Source organism: Corapipo altera, unplaced genomic scaffold (assembly GCF_003945725.1).
Source record: "Corapipo altera isolate COAL_440 unplaced genomic scaffold, ASM394572v1 343, whole genome shotgun sequence".
NCBI lineage: Eukaryota > Metazoa > Chordata > Aves > Passeriformes > Pipridae > Corapipo > Corapipo altera.
Genome location: NW_020884913.1, coordinates 1,829,451 through 1,847,858, shown reverse-complemented (window position 1 = coordinate 1,847,858; position 18,408 = coordinate 1,829,451). Strand labels below are relative to the sequence as shown.

Here is an 18,408-nt window from a genome sequence, read left to right as displayed (position 1 = left end):
TGTTTTTTTTTTTTAACCAACTGGTGTTAATCTAAAGGATCTGTTGAAGAAGCATTCACAGGTGGGGGGTTTTTGTCTCCTCTGTCTCCTTTTTCTTCATTAAGTCTATGTCCAAACACCACCCTAGTTCTGCAGTACCAGGGCATACTCTTCTTTTTATCAATTCCATGATATCCAGGTTGGAGCCTTTGGAGTACATTTGTAAGATCAAGACTCACAAAACCATGGAGATGGTGGATAAGGTGAATGCTGAGGTTTTTCCAGTGGCAGAATGACTGTTCTGATTATTTTTTCAATATTTTCCTGGGCCTTTCTTCACTCTCCAACTCACCGACTTTATCTCGCAATATACAATTGCTTGTTATTTTAACTTTGTTAAATATTTTTAAAAACCTGATTGAATCATTACCTCATTCTCTCCCTTTTTCTCAATACCCTGTGTCCTGGAGAAGACTGATTGCTCATAGATACAGTTTTCTCTGATTTACCAATTTTACTTATCCTTACATGCCAGGGTATGTTATAATATTAGGAAAAACGTTGGCTGTTTTCCAGTTCAGTACTGACTCCAATGTGAGATTACTGGGCTTTTGGTTTTTTTAACAGCTCAGCCAATTAATTTTGAGATTATTTCAGAGTTATTGAGTGAACACTGTCAGGTCTGAGTTCCTGGTCAGGGCTGACAGGGCAGATCCTACAACCAATGCCCAGTTACTGGATCCTGCTCCCTGCAGCCATCACTGCTGGTTTCACTGGGGATCCTTCATGGTTTGGGTTGTGCAAACAGCAGTAACTGGTGTTTGTTACTTGGAATTAAAAGCAGGAATTTCTCCTGCATCCCATGCCATGAACTCCACTTCTTACTCTGGTTGGGAGTTTCTGGGGTGAAGCATCCCCGACACAAGACCTTCTCAGGTCCCCCAAACCCAACAGTCAGTGCAGGCCAGCCCAAAAGCTGCCCCATGGAATGTGTCCATCACATCCATGTTTGGGTGAGCACAGTAAAAAATTCAAATTTAGAAAAAAATGCCCAGTGGTCAAGACCAAACTAATATAAAACACCTTCATTCCATATTTAAATTCTGGCACAATTTGAAGACATTGTTTACACACATTTGCTGTTTCTTCCTTGTAATAGAGAAAAGCTGCAGGTGTTTTTGTTTTTTTTCTTCTTTTTGGAGGAGAAGGAGTGTTTGGGAAATAGGGAAGTGGTAAAACAATGCTATTAGTCCTTCAGAGTTTTTCATGTGAAGAAAGAAAAGTGTTCCAAAATGACTTGCTTAGAGCTGCAGAACATGTCACAGAGTAAAACCCACCTTCATTAAACGGGTGAGAAAGAATTCTAATTGTTTTGAAGTTCTTATGATCAGTCTGCATATGCTTCATTGTAACGTGATACTAAAGTGCCTCAATTATGGTTTGTATATTTTGGTGCCAGAAGGGTTTTTTTCTTATGCTAAATTATTAAGTTCTGTCAGCTGCTGGGCTGTCATATAGAGATACAGTAAATCACATTATATTTTGTCATGGATTACACAGAGCAATAAATTTGGGAACAGAGATCAAAGTAGTTTCACAATCACATCTGAGTGTAGGAGGGGTGTTTAACTTGTAGAAAATCTGATTTAGGTGAAACTGTTGCAGTTCTTGTGTGAATTCGAAATGAATTTGAGTGTTTGCTTGAAAATGAATAAGGTACAAATCCCCAAAAGAGTCCTCCTGTATTTAGTTCAGAGGAGTTAATTCTGACCTACAGCTGCAGGATGGAGAAGGGATAAATAATTAAACACTGGGAATGTTCAGAGTCTCGCAATGCCTTATTTATGTTTTTAATTGCTTGATGATTGAGCAATATATTCCATTCTCCTTTTAATTGGGCCTTTGCTGGACTTGCACAGTTACTCATCGTTGCATTAATAGGTTCTGGCTCTGGGAAGTTGTCGCTCTTTTGGGGAAGTTTTGTTGTATTTAAAACTACAAAAAGTAATCCAATATAATCTTGCTAAGGAACACTGATGGCTTCAGATCATAGATTTGTTCAGGGATTTGGTTGTATTTTCAGTGTTTGTCTTTCCAACTGTAGAAGCTTAACTTTTTTTGGGCTCTCATCTACTGATGTAATTTCATAATACCGAGTTAGCTTAGTGATACTGAGTTAATTTAGTGGTAGAGTCTTCTTGTTTCCAGTTTTTCTTCTATTTAACACAAAAGATTCTATCTCCAAATGATACATAGGACATTTTTCTTGCCATTCATTATGTTCAATGCTTGTTACTTCCATGAAATTCAACTTAAAACAGCAATGCAGCATCTAAAAAAAATGAAAACCTCATTGCTATCCCTTCTTAATTCTTTCAGGAACCTTCTAGTCTCTCCTTGACTAAAATCAAGGCATGTAAACTTAGCTGATACATAATGATAAAGTGCCTGGGTCTTGGAAATCTCTAGTTTCTGAAAGAATCATGTATTGTAAAGCTTCTATTGAATAGCCCTTAAGTGAGTCAAGTCATGGATCAGTGTCACATGTCAGAACTGCTGCCTTCTGTTTGTGGAGGAAGTTTTAGCTTTGACTTGCATCTTCAAAGATGTTTAGCAACCTGTCCCTTGGTGATTTTACTGGGTGTCAGCTGTTTGGGTACCAAAAACATCTGGGCCTGACTGACTCTGTAAACTTCTTTATATTAGAGTGGGAGAGAGCCAGAGCACATGAGTGAGAGAGGGGCCTGTGCAGCAGTGCCTGGTGTTCCTGAGGGATAAAGGCAGCTTGTAAAAGCCCAGATAATTCCTGCTGGGTGCATGTTTTCTTTGTTAAAGCTCTGAAAAAGAACGTGCCACCACTTTCGATATAATGTCTTAAACCCACTTTAAATGAAAGTCTTCGTTTAGTTGGACAGAACAGAAGAAAACGAGGAAATTTAAAAATCATAATGCAGGAATGTATTTGTGCTGTACCAGATTTAGGTGTGTAGATGAGGGAAAACTGGGCTTCAGGACCCTAAAGTGGAGAGTGTTGCATTCTCCACATCTTCACCAGGTTTACTCAGTTCATATTATTTGAGTGTTGAGCCAAAGAAGGGATCGTACCGTGATGTAAAAGCCGCCTGCCCCCAAACTGACCCAAAAGTTGATGTGAATAAAAGTCAACGAGACCCAAACTGTCCACTGTGATGGATGGCAGATGAGAAGCAGTCCCCTATATTATGATCATCTGAATCTGTTCATCTGCAGGAATCTCTGTCATCATAAAACACAACACTGATTTCGCCGATAGTCATTTCCCAGGTGATTGATGAGAGGGAATCAAAGGAAAATCAACCTCCTGTGCCTGTGCTGTCCATGATTCCCAGCCCAGTCCTTATCACACAGAGCAATCTTTTGGCAAAATGTCACAGAGCAGCTTCAGATTAGGCCATAATTCACTGTCAGTCCTTTAAATGCCTGATCCATGCATCTGTATCATCTTATATAAAGGATAGTTCAGGCATTAAACAATTTCATGTGGCAAACCTAATCTATTAATCTGATTTTTAAAACTTTCTCTCGTATACAAGACTTGTCTTTTAGGCCAAATCATGCAGTTTGTTTTCAATAAGGTACCTGGATCACTGCAGTAGTGACTGGAAATCAGCATTAGTGATGCTGGGAAATATTTAGATGCTCAGTAAATCCATTCAGGTGAAGGTAGTAATTGCATCCTAGAGTAAGGATGGTGTAAGTGCAGCTGGAGCCTCACAGAAGAATTTTTGGGAGAGTTAAATATCTGTATTTAATTTCTCTCCGTAATTTCGGAATTAATAGAAATACACTGTTGGTTTAAATGAAAAGTCTGGAATTCAGAGTTTTCCTAAGGCACAGTTTGCAGAAGTTTCTCAGAGGGCCCCCATTAAGCACAGAATTGCAGTGTACTGCAGAAAGGCAATTCTCTGGACAGGTAGTGTCAAATTCATTTCTAGTCATTCTTGCTTTTTTCCCCACAACTAAAAGTACTTTGCACATGAATGAGAAGTTGGGGGTTTTTTTCTCTTTAAGATGTATGTTTAAAGGAGAAAAAAAAAGATTTATAGACCTCCAAAAGTGAAATGTAAAATAGAATATTAATAGGATTGGGGGATTTCTATCATTCAGTTTCAAAACCCTTGAAGTCATTTGGTACTTGACTAATTATTCTGTTAACATCATTTTGGATATTCAACTACTTTTAATGGTCTTTTGGGTGGTTCAAGTTCCATATTTGAACTGGTGTGCTGTTTGCAGTGTTGAACAGAGATTCAGCTTTCATTTGGTATCTGATTAATGGGAAGAGCAGTAGGAAGAACAAGAGTGTTGGTGTAGGAAGTCACCCACTGTCAGTATTAGAGGCACAGAAAGAAAATACGTGTTTCAGGCTTTGAGGTCGAAATGGAATTTTTATGTACAATCAGATGAACTTAAAAGGTGATCTGCTCATCTCTGAAGTTTAAACAGATACTCCACAGAGAGTTTTAACATACTTAATAAGAGAAATTGCCACTGGTAGCCATTTTGAAGGTCATTTTCTTTTGACATCCATCAAATTATACAATCTTGAATTTTGGTACAAAGCATAATGCTGTCAAACTTAAATAGAAATATTCCAGAATGTGGAGTGGTGTGTTGTTTTTTGAGGTAAATGGGCCCCATTTACATTAGTTCTTTGATGTTAAATTCCTTGCTGCACATCAGAGAACAGTTGCTTCTTCCCTGGAGCAAGTTTTCTTTCTTCTTTTCCCCCCACCCTTTGATTTTTTCCTCCTTTTTTTCTTTTCCCTTTTTTTTTGTTTTTCTTTTTTTTTTTTAACTTTGCTTACACTTTTATCTAACTAATTATGGAGGATCAGCTTATGTATGGCCACATTAATCTAGTTGCAGACATTTTGAAAAATGATTCTTTCATAGCTGGTACCCTAAACAGAGAAGTTCTTAAATTTGCTTTGCTATTAGTAAATATGATTGTGTATATATATATATATACACGTATGTATGTGTATATATAGTGAGAGTTATGAAGATAGAGAATCATGGAATCATTTAGGTTGGAAAAGACCTTTAAGGTCATTGAGTCCAACCATAAACCCAACACTGCCACTAAACCATGTCATAGAATCCCAGAATGGTTTGTGTTGGAAGGGACCTTAAAGCTCATCCAGTTCCACCCCCTGCCATGGGCAGGGACATCTGCCACGAGCCCAGGTTGCTCCAAGCCCCAACCAACTTGAACTAGAACTAAAAGTCCCCTCAAATACACCTTATACCTTAAAAATATCTTATAAATACTTTGTAATTAGAGTGGAACAAGTTGTGCTTTTGTGGTGTGCTCCCGTCATAGATCCTCTGCTCTTTTGTTCTTAATGATTCTGCTCAGTTTCATGAAAGGAGAAAATGAAAAAGGGGCTGTGTTAGAGTAGCACCCACTAATTCAGACACCACATCTGTAGTGCTAATACCATTTTTAATTTTTATGTGAAATGTTTTGTTGAAGTCGATGCAGTTTTGCTCAGCAACCACAATATGATGCTTTAAGGCTTGTTAAAGAATTACAGTTGGTTTTTAAAACCAATTAACTGTAACGAGGACATAATCTTTTTAATGCAAAAGTCCTCACTCTGTAATACAAAATAACTGCATGTTAAATTGTCATAATCAGATAATTTTGGCTAAAATACGTATTAACTGTGTGAAACTAAACAGAAGTTAATTTTTGAATCAGTGGCATTCCTCTATGGCTTATCCAATTTAAACCTTTTTTTCATTACAAAAATGGATATTACAATTGATGCCTCTGACAAGTTTTTTGCCAAGTGGGAATTTCAGCAGCCACCTTCTGCACACAGAAAACCGGTTCCAGACCATTAACTGAATTTGCAGCGCTGCCCATTGCTATAAAAAGAGCTCGGCTTTAATGAAGGCTGGCTGACCCTCCAAAATGTTCACCTTGCACTTGGGTTCTTATTCATTATGTTTCTGAAATAGCAATAACCTGAAAGGGAGGGAATGCCCTTAAAATAACGCAGGAGCAACTCGTGAGCTGAGCAGCCAGTTGGAAAAGCAGGAGCCCGGGAAACTGCTCTGTGTGTGTGTGTGCACCAGGCCAGGGTGAACCTTCTCACTTGTCAACATAAATGGGATATAAATCCTCCCCAAAGCTCACTGTACACAGCTATGTGTGTCTTTACTTTGCTGGAAGTCGTTCCTTTAAAAAAAAAAAAAAAGAGTAAACAGGTTTTTGGGGTGTAGCAGAGCTGCACGTGCCACAGGGAAGGAGGTTTGTGCCTCCCGTGGCTGCACAGCAACAACCTGTGTAAAGAGGGATTAAATTGGTTTTGTCACAGGTTTTTAAAAAGGAGAAGCTTCATATTTCTGCAGTAAAAGACAAAGTGGAAAAGAGGGCTCCCAGGCATCCCCAGGAGTCAGATCTCTTCAGCTGAGCAGTGCTGGAACCTGTGGGCTGTAACTCTGCCTTCTGCAGAGCTGTGCTGGTGCTGCTTGTGTGGGTTGTGATGATGCAAGACCTGTCGGGTGTTACAGGTGTCAGGGAAAAGCTGGAGTCAGCAGGAAACACAGAATGGTTTGGGTTGGAAGAACCTTAAAGGTCGTCTCATCCCACCCCCTGCCATGGGCAGGGACACCTTCCACTAGCCCAGTTTGCTCCAAGCCCTGTCCAACCTGGCCTTGGACACTTCCAGGGATCCAGGGGCAGCCACAGCTTCTCTGGGCAACCTGTGCCAGGGCCTCCCCACCCTCCCAGGGAAGGATTTCTTCCTAGTATCCCATCTAACCCTCCTTCAGCTCAAGGCCATTCCCTTCTTGTCCTATTGCTACATGCCCTTGACAAGTCCCTCTCCAGCCTGTAAACCTCCTTTAGGTGCTGGGAGTGTCCGTAGGTTTTAGTGCCACAGAGCTGCCATAGCCAATTTTAGACAGCTGGAGCCAATCCTTGTGCAATCTCCAATGGAAGCTTTGGGAACTCAGTACCTCTGGAACTTAGACCCCTCAAATAGGGATATTTGGGGCTGCAAGTGAATGCAAGAATCTGCGGTTTGTTGATGGCTGGGAGACAACTTATAAAATATTTTGCTAATTAGAATTTGTCAAAGCCATTGTAAAGTAAAATGTTGCAACTCCCTTTAAGTAAACTGATGGGATATACTGTCTTTGCCTTCAGTTAGGAATAAAGCACCGAAATTCAGCGTTTCTTTCCTTTGGATCACCTCTGTCGTGTCTCTCTGAGGTCGGCCTGGTTCTACTCAGTGTGAACAAACAAATTCTAGTTTGTTTATGGAAGTTATGAGTGGGTTTTTTATTATTTATTGGGATTTCTTCTCTGGGTTCAGGAGGTTATAAAGCTGCTTCTATGAAAGATGAGGACTTTTACCCCAGGCAAGTTGAGCGAGAGCAGCTGTAACGTGATCTGTGCAGTGCCTTGCTGAGGAGTGTCTCTCCCTTTCTGGGAGTAACAGTAATTTATACTATTACTGTAATTTATTTTTTGCTTTTTTCCCCCTAAAGATAAACTGACAGTTTCAGTCACTTTATGTTATGCAGTGGTGGTAAAACATAATCTGAAACTGGACTGCAATACAGTAGAAGAGTGTTAACATTGGTCAGCTGAGTACAAAGAGAAATGGAGCAGGACAGAGCTCTCTGGGTTAACTGCTGTGTCACCACTCATTTTATTTATGCACTCCCATGATTTGCCCTCATTGTGTTTGTGGCACACTTTGAATGACAAGTGTAGAAAAAGTGAAATTTAATTTGTCTGGTGCTCCGGAATTCTTCTATATGCTGTTTTAAACTAATAAGTGCTGCCATTATCTCTATTTCTAATGAAAAACAACTGAAATGTGTTCTCAAAAATGGGGGTAAGTTATCAAATTATGGTGGTAAATTACCAAATTTGTTAATTGATAAATGAAGTTTGATAACTGAGTAGAGTCTCAGTAATTTGAATAGATTCCTTAGTACCAACAAACAGATGAACTAGGGAGATCTGTATGTTTCATAATCTTGGAATTTGAAGGGATTCAAGATCTTCAGTTGCACATCATGTGAAGTTGAGGATTCCTTTGAACTGGCTGTAATATACTTACATTAAGCTGCACCTTACAGAGCTGCCCGGATTGCAGGGGATCATTCCAGCCCTACCACACTCTGCAGCCTTAAGCTCCGAAATTTATAGCCCGGTGAAATCAATAAGAACTTGTTTGCTTGACTGAAATCCCTGGGGGTTGCAGAAATGGAGTTTTCGATCTTAAAACTGGATCCAGGCAGGGTTCAGAGGCTTTGGGGTCCCCCGAAGTCACGGGGCAGCGGCGGGAGCCGTGGTTGGGTGCTGGATGCTGTGCCGGAAAACTAAGGACGACAGATCAAAGGTTTGAGCAGGAGGTCAGATAGGTTTTGAAAACTTAATCAGCTTAAATTTGCTTCAGAACTCAGCTGCGTAATGTTCTGTCCCCCCTAAGAAAATATTTGTCTTAGACACCTGTCCTGGAGTTTTAGAGCCAAGAAGACGAGAGCGCTCAGCAGTTCACCTGAGGACAGCGTGGTGGGGCTGGGCTGGTTGCTGCAGGAAAAATAAATACAAGTCAGAATTCTGTCCCGAAATGAAATAGAATTTATTTTTGTATTTATGTCATTATTATCAAATTATCTCTGCAATTAAATTATTCAGGGGGGGGGAGACGTTAAGAGCTATTTTTCCTGCAGTTATTGAAATATTTGCTTGTTGGATTGTGATATGACAAAGCAACCTTGTTCTCTGTTTGTTTTATTCTCTGAGTTGTGAAAAAAGTGCTGGGAGAAGGAAAGAACTGTATGTCCAAGAGCTGATTCAACTGCATCCTGGGTCGATTTTCAGTGTAATCCCCACCTTTCCATGAGAATGGACATGCAATGAGACAAAAGGCAGTTGCAGACACAGCCCTGATATGTGAAGCTGTGTCCTCCATTGGCAGCCTGTGCCTGCGACTTTCTCCTCATTTTTCCCCTCCATTCAGAAGCAAATTCACCCTGATAAACTAATTTGTGTGTGTTGCCTCCTTCCCCAGCCACACACACACACACACTCTCTCTCTCTCTCTCACACTCACTCATTCTCTCCTTTTTTTTTTTTTTAATCTGCAAAGTCTTTATGTTTTTCTAATAATTGGCAGCAGAGGTACGATTTCTCCCCTCTTTTAAGTGATGAATAGTTGGCCCGAGATCAAAGCCAAGCCCTTGTGGTTTTTTGGCTGCCACAAAAGGGCGTTGGGGCTGGCGCGGGGCCGGCGCTCAGCGATAGGCATGTGGGTGAGGTGCCAAGCTGAGGGGTCGGTGGCAAAGTGTCTGTACACGTTCCTCCTCTGAGCTAAGCTGGTTGTCTCCTGTGTGTGTTCCAGGCCAGCAGCAGACTGAAGCAGACTGAGAAGGAGTACAGTCAGAGACTGGCTAAATCCTCGCAGGTAGGTGGTGAGAAGACAGGAGCCTGCAGCGAATCTGTTGAGTTTGGAGGCTTGGTGGGAAGTGGAATTAATTCTGCTCTTGAGTGTGGGTCTTGACGACCAGAATCACAGGATATGGCGAGTTGGAAGCGACTCACAAGGATCATCCAGTCCAACTCCTGGCCCTGCCCAGGACCATCCCCAAGAGCCACACCCTGTGCCTGAGAGGATCATCCAAACCCTCCTGAAGCTCTGGCAGCCTTGGCGCTGTGCCCACTGCCCTGGGGAGCCTGTTCAGTGCCCAGCCACCCTCTGGGGGAAGAACCTTTCTCTTATGTCTAGCCCTAAACCAAGAGAAGCCTTAACTGTATCCCAGTTTCCATCCAGCGTCTTTCTTGCAGATTTTAACCTTTCAAAAACCACAAAGTTTAAAGCTGACTAGCAAAAACAGGTGGGGTCTTTCCAAGTTCTAAATTTCATCTTTTTGATCTACTTTTTCATCTCCTGGGGACCCAAGAGGACTGAGTCCTCCTTCAGTCAGTGGGAAGGGAAGGTGAGGTGCTCCATCAACCAGCACATCTCACAGAACCAGGAGCAGCTGCACAATCAGGACTCACATTTCATATTAAAGGTGGTGTCATGTGGGCAGTCAATGGTGGGACAACAGCCCCAACCGTGTCATCTTCATCTTTATCATTGCTCCTCACCAGTTCTGCGCTTCTGCCCAAAAAAACACACCTTGAGGAATGTCAGTGTCCTAAAAGCAAACTGGTTTTGACTCGAATTTTTGTTCTTCGGAGTAGTATTTGAACACGGAAGATGAAAATGTGTGTTGAATTTACTTACATACTTAAAAATGGTAAGACGGGATGATTTTTAAAGATTTCACTTTTTAGTTTGACTGACAGGTAGCACTGAAGTGTGAAAAATGATGGAGATGCAACCAGAAGTTAAGCTTTTAATAATAACAAAATTGCCACGAGGGTTTGTGTGGAGGTGTCATTCTCCTCATTCCTCCCAGCCACAGCTGAACGTCTGCCTGGGTTTGAAAACTCTGTTTTCAGCCAGTAGTCTAATAATATTCTTTTAAAGTCAATAAAAACACTACAAAGAAGGGTTTAGCAGCCTCTAAACTAGACAGAAGTGACCAGTGAGACAATAACAAGAAACTGCAAACTTTACTGTTTTACCAACACTTTTAAAATGTTTTAGAACTCATTTTCAACTCCTTTGAGTCTCATTTGCTGAGACACTTGTCCAGAATTCTTTTGGTGACATTTATTGGACTGTTACTTTTTCACACTGCATTTTTTGACACTGCATTTATCAGACTCATTGCTAAATATGTCTTATATTACATTTCTAAAACCTAATATGTATTTTCTACACATTTATTTGCATACAGAGAGGTTGTGGGGTCTCCATCCTTGGAGATACTTAAACCTGACTTGGCATGATACTGAGCAACCAGATCTGGGTGATCCTGATTTGAGCTGGTCCATTCCACCCACACCAATTCCATAATTTTGTGGTAAATCAGAGAGAATGCTCTCTCTCCTAAATGCCTTTTAGTGATTTTTGAGAGCCTTATTTATAAAGAAAGAAACAACAACAACAACAACAAAAAAACTTCTATTTTTTTATCTTTCCATCTGAACCTGAATAGCAGGAAATGGATAATGTCACTACAAAAATGGCTCTTGGTCCATTCCTTAAAGAATGAATGGAATAATTTAAGCATTTATGAATTTTTAAACAAGAGATGAGGGAAATTGCTTTAATTGTTGCAGTGGGAAGACCAAGGTGGTGCAGTGCGAGGTAAGAACTCTTTAACCTAAATGTCAGAATAAATTCTGTCAGACTGAAATTTATTGGCCTGTAGAATAGTCTCAAAATGGAAAAATTTTGGGGACATGTTTTTTATTAAGGAGGGCATTGCTGTAACCAATACCCTTTACTGGGGAGAGCTGGACCCGTGACCAGATCCTTGGCACTTTCTGGGGCAGACACAACACATACATCATCTGTCAGGGCTATTTGGCACCATAAAGCAGTTTCACCCTGATGTCTGAATTTCTTTAGTTTTTTGGATTTAAGTCAAATCCCTAAAGTTACTTGAACATAGTTGGTTTTGGTTTGTTTTTTTTTTTTTTTGTAACTCACTATTAATAATGGGTCAATCACAACGTTTCTTGTGGTCGTGTTGCTGACAACATCTGTCTAATCTTACTCTCTGTGGCCTCTTGGAACATTCACTTTTAACACCCACACAGAGAAGAGATTTCAAGAAATTTCCTCTGAAGTTTATACAAAGTAAATAGATTTTATTTTTTTTTATTTTTTTTTTTTGCTCTGAAAAGCACTGCACAAAGCAGATCTTTCTGCATCAATTCATGCTGAAATTTCCTTGCCCTTATTTCAGAGCTCCTGTGCTAGCCCAAGATCTTAACCCAGGAAAAGCTTTAAATCTCAACATTTGTGTTATATTGAAGGGTTTGTTATTTTGTTTTCTTTTGCAAAAGTGACAAAGTGGGACAACACAAAGTACTATAGGTTTTCATGTTTTGGGTGTATTTTTTTTTTTTTTTAATCAGTGTTTGCTTTTGGGAGAGAAATATCTCATAATCTGTGTTATTCCCTGCGATTTCTCTGGTAGTAAAACAGAGAAACAAATTTACAACAGGTTTTAATCAGTCCTTTTCCCCTTTCCCAGTGATTCCTGTACCTTCATTTGTAGCACATTTCTTATTACATTAGCCCCGGCCTGTTAGTAGTGTTTTAGAACTATTTTTTTCCTAGATAATCATATAATTAGTATAGTTAAATGTTTCTCTGCCATTGAGGAGGCCTGGCAAATACAGAGTCTAAGCACTCTGGTAGTCCCTCCCTGAACTTCCTCTGTGCTAAAGTACTTTTAGAATTAGACTGCATTATGCTGCTAGAGCAGCTTAACCTTAAGCTTGAATATATACATTAAAGTCAGTGACTCTCCTGCATGTTTAAGTGCTTTGCTGGGTGCTGACATGTCGGTATAAAATTCTGTAAATATGCCTAAAGGATCAGGTTTAGTTATGACTTTCTCCAGTGATGAAAAAGGTGGAACAAGTACAGTTCAACAAATCATGAGTGAATCACATAAAAGGTCTCATTTAAGGGTCCTGGATGTGGAATCAGGTCCCCACTGTATTGCTAAGAAGAATCTGCTCCTTTCAGCAGCTCAGAAATTTCACTGTCACGTTTAAATTTCAGCCCAGTATGTAAATGTGGGCGTTTTTCTTCTCAGCAACATCAAACTGTAAAACATCCTTCTGGAAAACGTCGCTGCCCAAACTCTCCCTCCTGGTCTCGGGGCAGGGGCAGGCTGGGAACAGGCTCGGTTTTTGAACATCACAGATGTGCTTTGTTCTCATGAGTAAATATTTTGGAATGTCATAGTGGAAAACCCTTCCAAATATTTTGTGTTCAGCGATTTTTGTCGTTTCCAACCTCGCTATATTCCTCTTCTCTGCGTGGAATTTTGTGCCTGCTAGGCCGCAATATGGTAATTCCAAATATTTAGCTGGCACAGCAGAGTTTGCCAGTGCCATGTTTGTACCAAGCATAAAAAACATGCAAAATACATGCCTTTCACTGAAGGGAGATTTAACCTGCTGTTTTCTTTTTAGGTCATAGCTGAACTTAAGACAACCATTTCCTCCCTGACAGAGGAGAACAGCCGGCAGCAGCTTGTGGCGGAGCAGCGGCTCCAGGAAGTTATCCAGAAGTTGGAAGATGAGAAGCAGCAGCTGATGACAGATAATGACAGAGCAATCAAGGTAATCTGGGGATTTTAATCCCTGATTCTGCTGGCTGGGGGAGTGTAATTAAAAGTTCTGCAGCGGGCAGATGAGTGCAGGTATCACTCCTGCTCAGCCCGGGCACCGGAGCCGGACTTTGATGTAGCTGATGACTCAGACTTCCTTTCCTCCAGCTGATCCTGGGCATAAAACACATGGACTGGGCAAATCTAATCCAGCCACTTCAGTCAAATACTTGAATCTTTCCTGTTCTCTTTCTTTTAATATTGACTCTGATATTTTAGTGCATTTTCATCACCTTTAAACGGTGCTTTGAGGACTTCAAGAAATAAAGGTGAGGCAGCAGCGTGGCATGGCCTGTAGCTTGGTTTTCACATCCTCAGCTTTCAAATTTAGGGCTGCAATGAAAGACAGGATGTTCTTCTCTTCCATTGAAAACTATATGCAAAGTCTGTGCTAAATGTGAATGGAATGAAGTATTTGTATTTTTGTTTGTTAGATTTCTACATATTCTGCTTCAGAATGGCACTCTCGGGCCTTTTTCAACTCTTTTAAGAGACTGCTGGGTCTGAAGAGCCAGTGTCTGTTCTTGGTGCTTTGACACCTTGATTCAAACTGGCTGCAGAGAATCCCAGGAACAGTTACTAAACATTTTTCTTTTCACAATAGTAAAGAGCAATGGAAGGGTTTGGAAACAAGCAACCTGCTCAGGTTGGCAACAAAAACACATCATGAAAAGTTGTAGAGAAGAAGAAAATTATCTTTTTATTTCAGAAAGCCATTACTTGCCCCAAAGAATTACATTATTAAATCTAGAAACTCATGAAAAAAATGAACTCCTACAGTTAAACTTTTTGTGCTAAAAAGATGCAGTGGAAGTTTTCACACCTTGAAACTGTCTGATGTTGGATTATGGTGCAGTTAGGGTTGTCCTCTATATTTGAATGACTTGCATTAGGTTGTCATTACTATCTTTAGTAGTAATTCTTACTTTCTTGCACCAATTATTTAATGATTATTATTTTTTTCTCAGTGAAAATCTCTGCCTTTATTTGTGTGTTTGTTGAGGAACAAAATTTTCTTTCTGATCATTGTTTAGTCTCTCCTGTCAAAGGTATAACCATAAAAACGTTGGCTGTAATCTGTTCTCCAAATTGAATCACCAGAGGTAGGTTTTTTAATCACTGAGCTCTGCCAATAGAACACAGTTAAATCACATTATTTTGGGGTACAGGGGAATTTTTACCACTTAGGAAAATGTTCTATTTGTAGTTCTCCACTTTTCCAGTGGCCACCTAAATCTACAGAAACCCTGTGAGAGTGGAATCATCTACCACAGAGTCAGTAATATGCTGTAATTCAAGTTATCATGGTACCTTCTTGAGTTATACATTTGAAAAATGTTTACCAGCTTTTTGTCTTCTGGTGCAAATTCTATTGTTGAATTTGTGGATTCACTTAAACTAAGTTAAGTTCAATGGAAATAATTCAGCTGTTGGTAACACCAGTGTTTGAACACTAATGATTACAGGTCCTATGAAATCCTTCTCCATGTAAATCAGCTATTATAAACTCATTTTTGATGTTATTACCTCACAATGTAATGAAATCCATAAAAACCACAGGGCAGTTCTGCACAGGGTTTCTGAGCAGTGTCCCAGAGTTTTTAGGGCTGGTGCTGGGAGTATGTTTTGTAAGATTTTGTCAACTTGTGGAAGAAATTGGAGGAGCTGTTTTGTTTGGAGTTCTTGAACTTGGTTTAGTATCATTAATACTGTACTTTAAAAAAAAATCATCTTCCTTTGAAACCACTGATTTAATGGAAATTTACTGAAATCCAGATACCCAAACAAAAAAATTCTTAGGAAGGTAAACTGTGTATTTTTAAGAACCACACATATTTCTAGACAAGCATATGCAGAAATACTTTGCTTTTTATTAGCCTGAGGCAAAAAAAAAAAAAAATTGGTGAAAGTGGAATCCTGGATGTCCTGGAGTTGGGGAATAACATCTAACTCAGGGTAAACTGAAGACCTTGAGGGATGATTAAAGAAACATTCTAAAAACAAAGCCATTCTTAATATAATGTAAACCTTTGAGAAGACTTGATGTCGTATAAGCTATTGAAAATACTATCATTAAAAAACAGGCATTTGCTAAATATAACATTGATTTAAACTAACATTGAGGAACAGTTTGCAATTTCCTCTATTGGTATTGGGTGGCTTCCTGTAAGACCTTCCAATTATTATTTCCTTTCAAAGGGAGAAATACATTTTTACAGCAACCAACTGGCTCTCAGAGAAGTTTTGGATTTAGGCAGTAAAGTGATATCCAGATGTGGATGCCATAATACATGATTTTGATGTTCATTCAAATTCCTGACTCTCTTTGCTAGTTAAAGGTTTCTGAGTTGTTATTATTGCACAATTGTATCCATCTCCTTCATCTTGTTTTTTTAAGCAGTGTCTTAAATCCTAGTCAGAAAGAGTAAACGAAACTTTTAAGAACATTTTGCTTCTTTTGACAACGTAAGAGCCCAATCTGACGACACTTTTTGGCTTCAGGCGGCCTCAGTTTGGGTCAGTTTGAGACCAACAGTTAAAGGCCTTGGCACTCTGTGTTAGGCCACGGTTAGTCTGGCCTAAGGGCAAGTCAAACTTGTCATCACTCCTAAAATCAGGATAAAATTTTGGCTCATCACGTTCCTTTCTCACGGTTTTTAAGGTGCCCACTTTGCCGTGGAGTTGCAAAATCTCGTGGCAGAGCTCCAAGTACCAGTGGTCTGTCTGATCCCAAAAACTCAGCTCATCCTTCAGTGCCACGGAAAATATCTTTGCTTTGAACTTGCCAGGAGTTGCATCCTTTGGAGCAGAGCCCAAGGATGCTGCAGTGGGGCTGGGAAGGGACAAATCCAGCCCAGGTCCCTGTGCTGTGCCTCACCTGGGGTGTGCACACCCCTCGGGCATCAGGAACCATTGGTCTGGACCATGGGATTAGTTGGGAGCAGAGCTGTATTAATGCCCTGCAGATGTTTGGAAAAGCTGCTTCAATTGCCACGTCTGTTATCCCATTTGTGGTGCTCCAGGCTGGGATTGCAGGAGGATCCCTCCAGTTGGGTTGGGTGCTGAACTCCTGGCAGTGTCTGCAGGAGGTTCGCTGGTCACTGCATGGGGGGGAAAACTTGTGAAGGCTGAATTTAAATTAGTTTTTTAGCATCCCAGTAGTGATCTACCCACAACAACCTGGAGCTTGATAGGCTCCAATAAGCAGGGAATTCACCCAACTTCTCTGCTGCTTTTTGTTACTGGTTGGACTGGGCACCAGCATGAAGTTTATGGCATCGTAGAGATACCTTGAGGTTATTTATGAAATCTCAGCCTTAGTTGTTTGGGGGTTTTATATGAAATCCTTTTGGATTCTGGGATTGAAAGCTCAAAACAGTTCCTGGGATTGGAACTGCAAAACACGTTCAGAGCATTTTAATGTTGAAGTTCATGGCCAAGTGGGGACTCCACATCAAAAAGTAGATTCTGGAAAGAAATGGATGATGGAGAACATACAGTGACAAACCCACAATAGAAAAGGGGGAAAATGATGCTTTTTTTGCCAGATGAACCACATTTGTTGTTTGGTTCCTATTACAGATTCTAGGATTCTGTTATATTCCAGAATTGACACCAAAATTTGAATAGGAAAACATGGTTGGAAGATGACATATTTCAACACTGTGTTTGTCCGCCAGCTTATGATCTGATTAATTCTGCTAATAAATAAGACTTAAAAGATTTCTAGGAAAGAATGTCCTGTAATATTGTTCCCCTTCATGTGAAAAATTTTGCAGCAGTTGTTTTGCTTTGTTATGTTGAGAGGGGGAAAAAAAAAGTCAGTGTATTTTATAGCCATAGCAGAACAAAGGAGAAAACTTCTGGTTTTAAGTTGTCTGGGCCTCCGTGGGCATTGAGTGTTCTTAACATCCTCATATATTTCTATTCTAATGAGGCTGTTGTATCCTGGAGGAAAAGGATAATTTCCTCTCTGCAAAGTACCGAGGGTTTTATCAACATAGAGAATTTCCTCCATGCAAGTGTAAAAAATACTCACTCTGCTATAGTTGGACTCAAGTCAGTCCTTGTTTTAAAGCATTCAGAACACTTCTTAAGGGCACCTGATATCTTTGTTTCCAGAAAGTAGCTGTCAAAATATACTGAAGGTATTTACAAATGTCTCTGTCAGAAAAACTGTGTTTTTAAAAATTCAGAGAACAAGCTAAGTTTGCATGTTTTTATATTTTACTATCTACCATGTTTATTTGCAAATTCCACTTGTGACTACAAATAATATTTTGTATTAAAAGAAAAGGCCCATCAGAGCTATGGGAACATTAACTGAGTTGACTGCAACTCTGCAGAGGAATTCAGTCTTCCAAAAAACACCTTCTGGAATACCAGCATTGCACTCTGCAAGAGTCAGTGTTGGGATTAGTAAGAATTAAATAATTCTCATTTATTACTTTCAAAGTCCCAAGCAAAAATTAATCTCAGTGGTTTAGATGCCCTTATTAGTGATTATTAAGGGGGGAGATGCATCAGAGAGCACACAACAAACACTGCCCTGATCTAGACAAGAAGCATTTTTGGTCTTGTCTTACAAGTGAGACAGTGGAGGGTAAAACCTTGACTTTGTCCAAGGTTTGTGGCAAAGATGGAAGGAAATTAAGACTGTAAAGCCTGGTGGCTCAGAAGGCTGTGACCTCGTGGAACTGATAGCACAGAGGACATTAATTAGGGGGGGAAAATAACCCTAAAAGCTTAGTGCAAACTATAAATGAAAATGTAAAACTGAGGGTAAAGTGAAGAGAGAGGTTATTTCCAGGACATTTTGTCAAGGGAGTCTTAACTTGTTTTATTCCCCAGGATACATTGAGAATTAACTACAACAACCTTGAACACTGCTGAATAGCTGCAGAGTAAACCTTTGTCAACAAACCCCACATTATTGACAAGCTTTTTGAAAATATTCCACTGCATTTTTTTTTTTATTTTAGCTTTGATGGAGGTCTTATTTTCTTTTTAGCTAGCAGTGCCTGTAAAAAAAGGAGGTCAGCATCTCACTGCTGGCACTGACTCATGTCTTGTAAGACATCTGGTCAGAACATGCATCACTGCTGGTGATGG

At 40.0% G+C, this 18,408-nt stretch overlaps 1 protein-coding gene across 4 annotated transcripts in view; it reads left to right on the top strand.

The window, feature by feature from the left end:
- CEP112 (centrosomal protein 112) overlaps positions 1 to 18,408 on the top strand; it is a 154,549-nt gene that overhangs the window by 101,073 nt on the left and 35,068 nt on the right. For all 4 annotated transcript variants that reach the window (XM_027654428.1, XM_027654424.1, XM_027654425.1 and 1 more), the window contains 2 exons: positions 9,393 to 9,455; positions 13,100 to 13,249. In XM_027654428.1, coding sequence (XP_027510229.1) covers positions 9,393 to 9,455; positions 13,100 to 13,249 — 213 coding nt within the window. The remainder of the gene's footprint in view (positions 1 to 9,392; positions 9,456 to 13,099; positions 13,250 to 18,408) is intronic.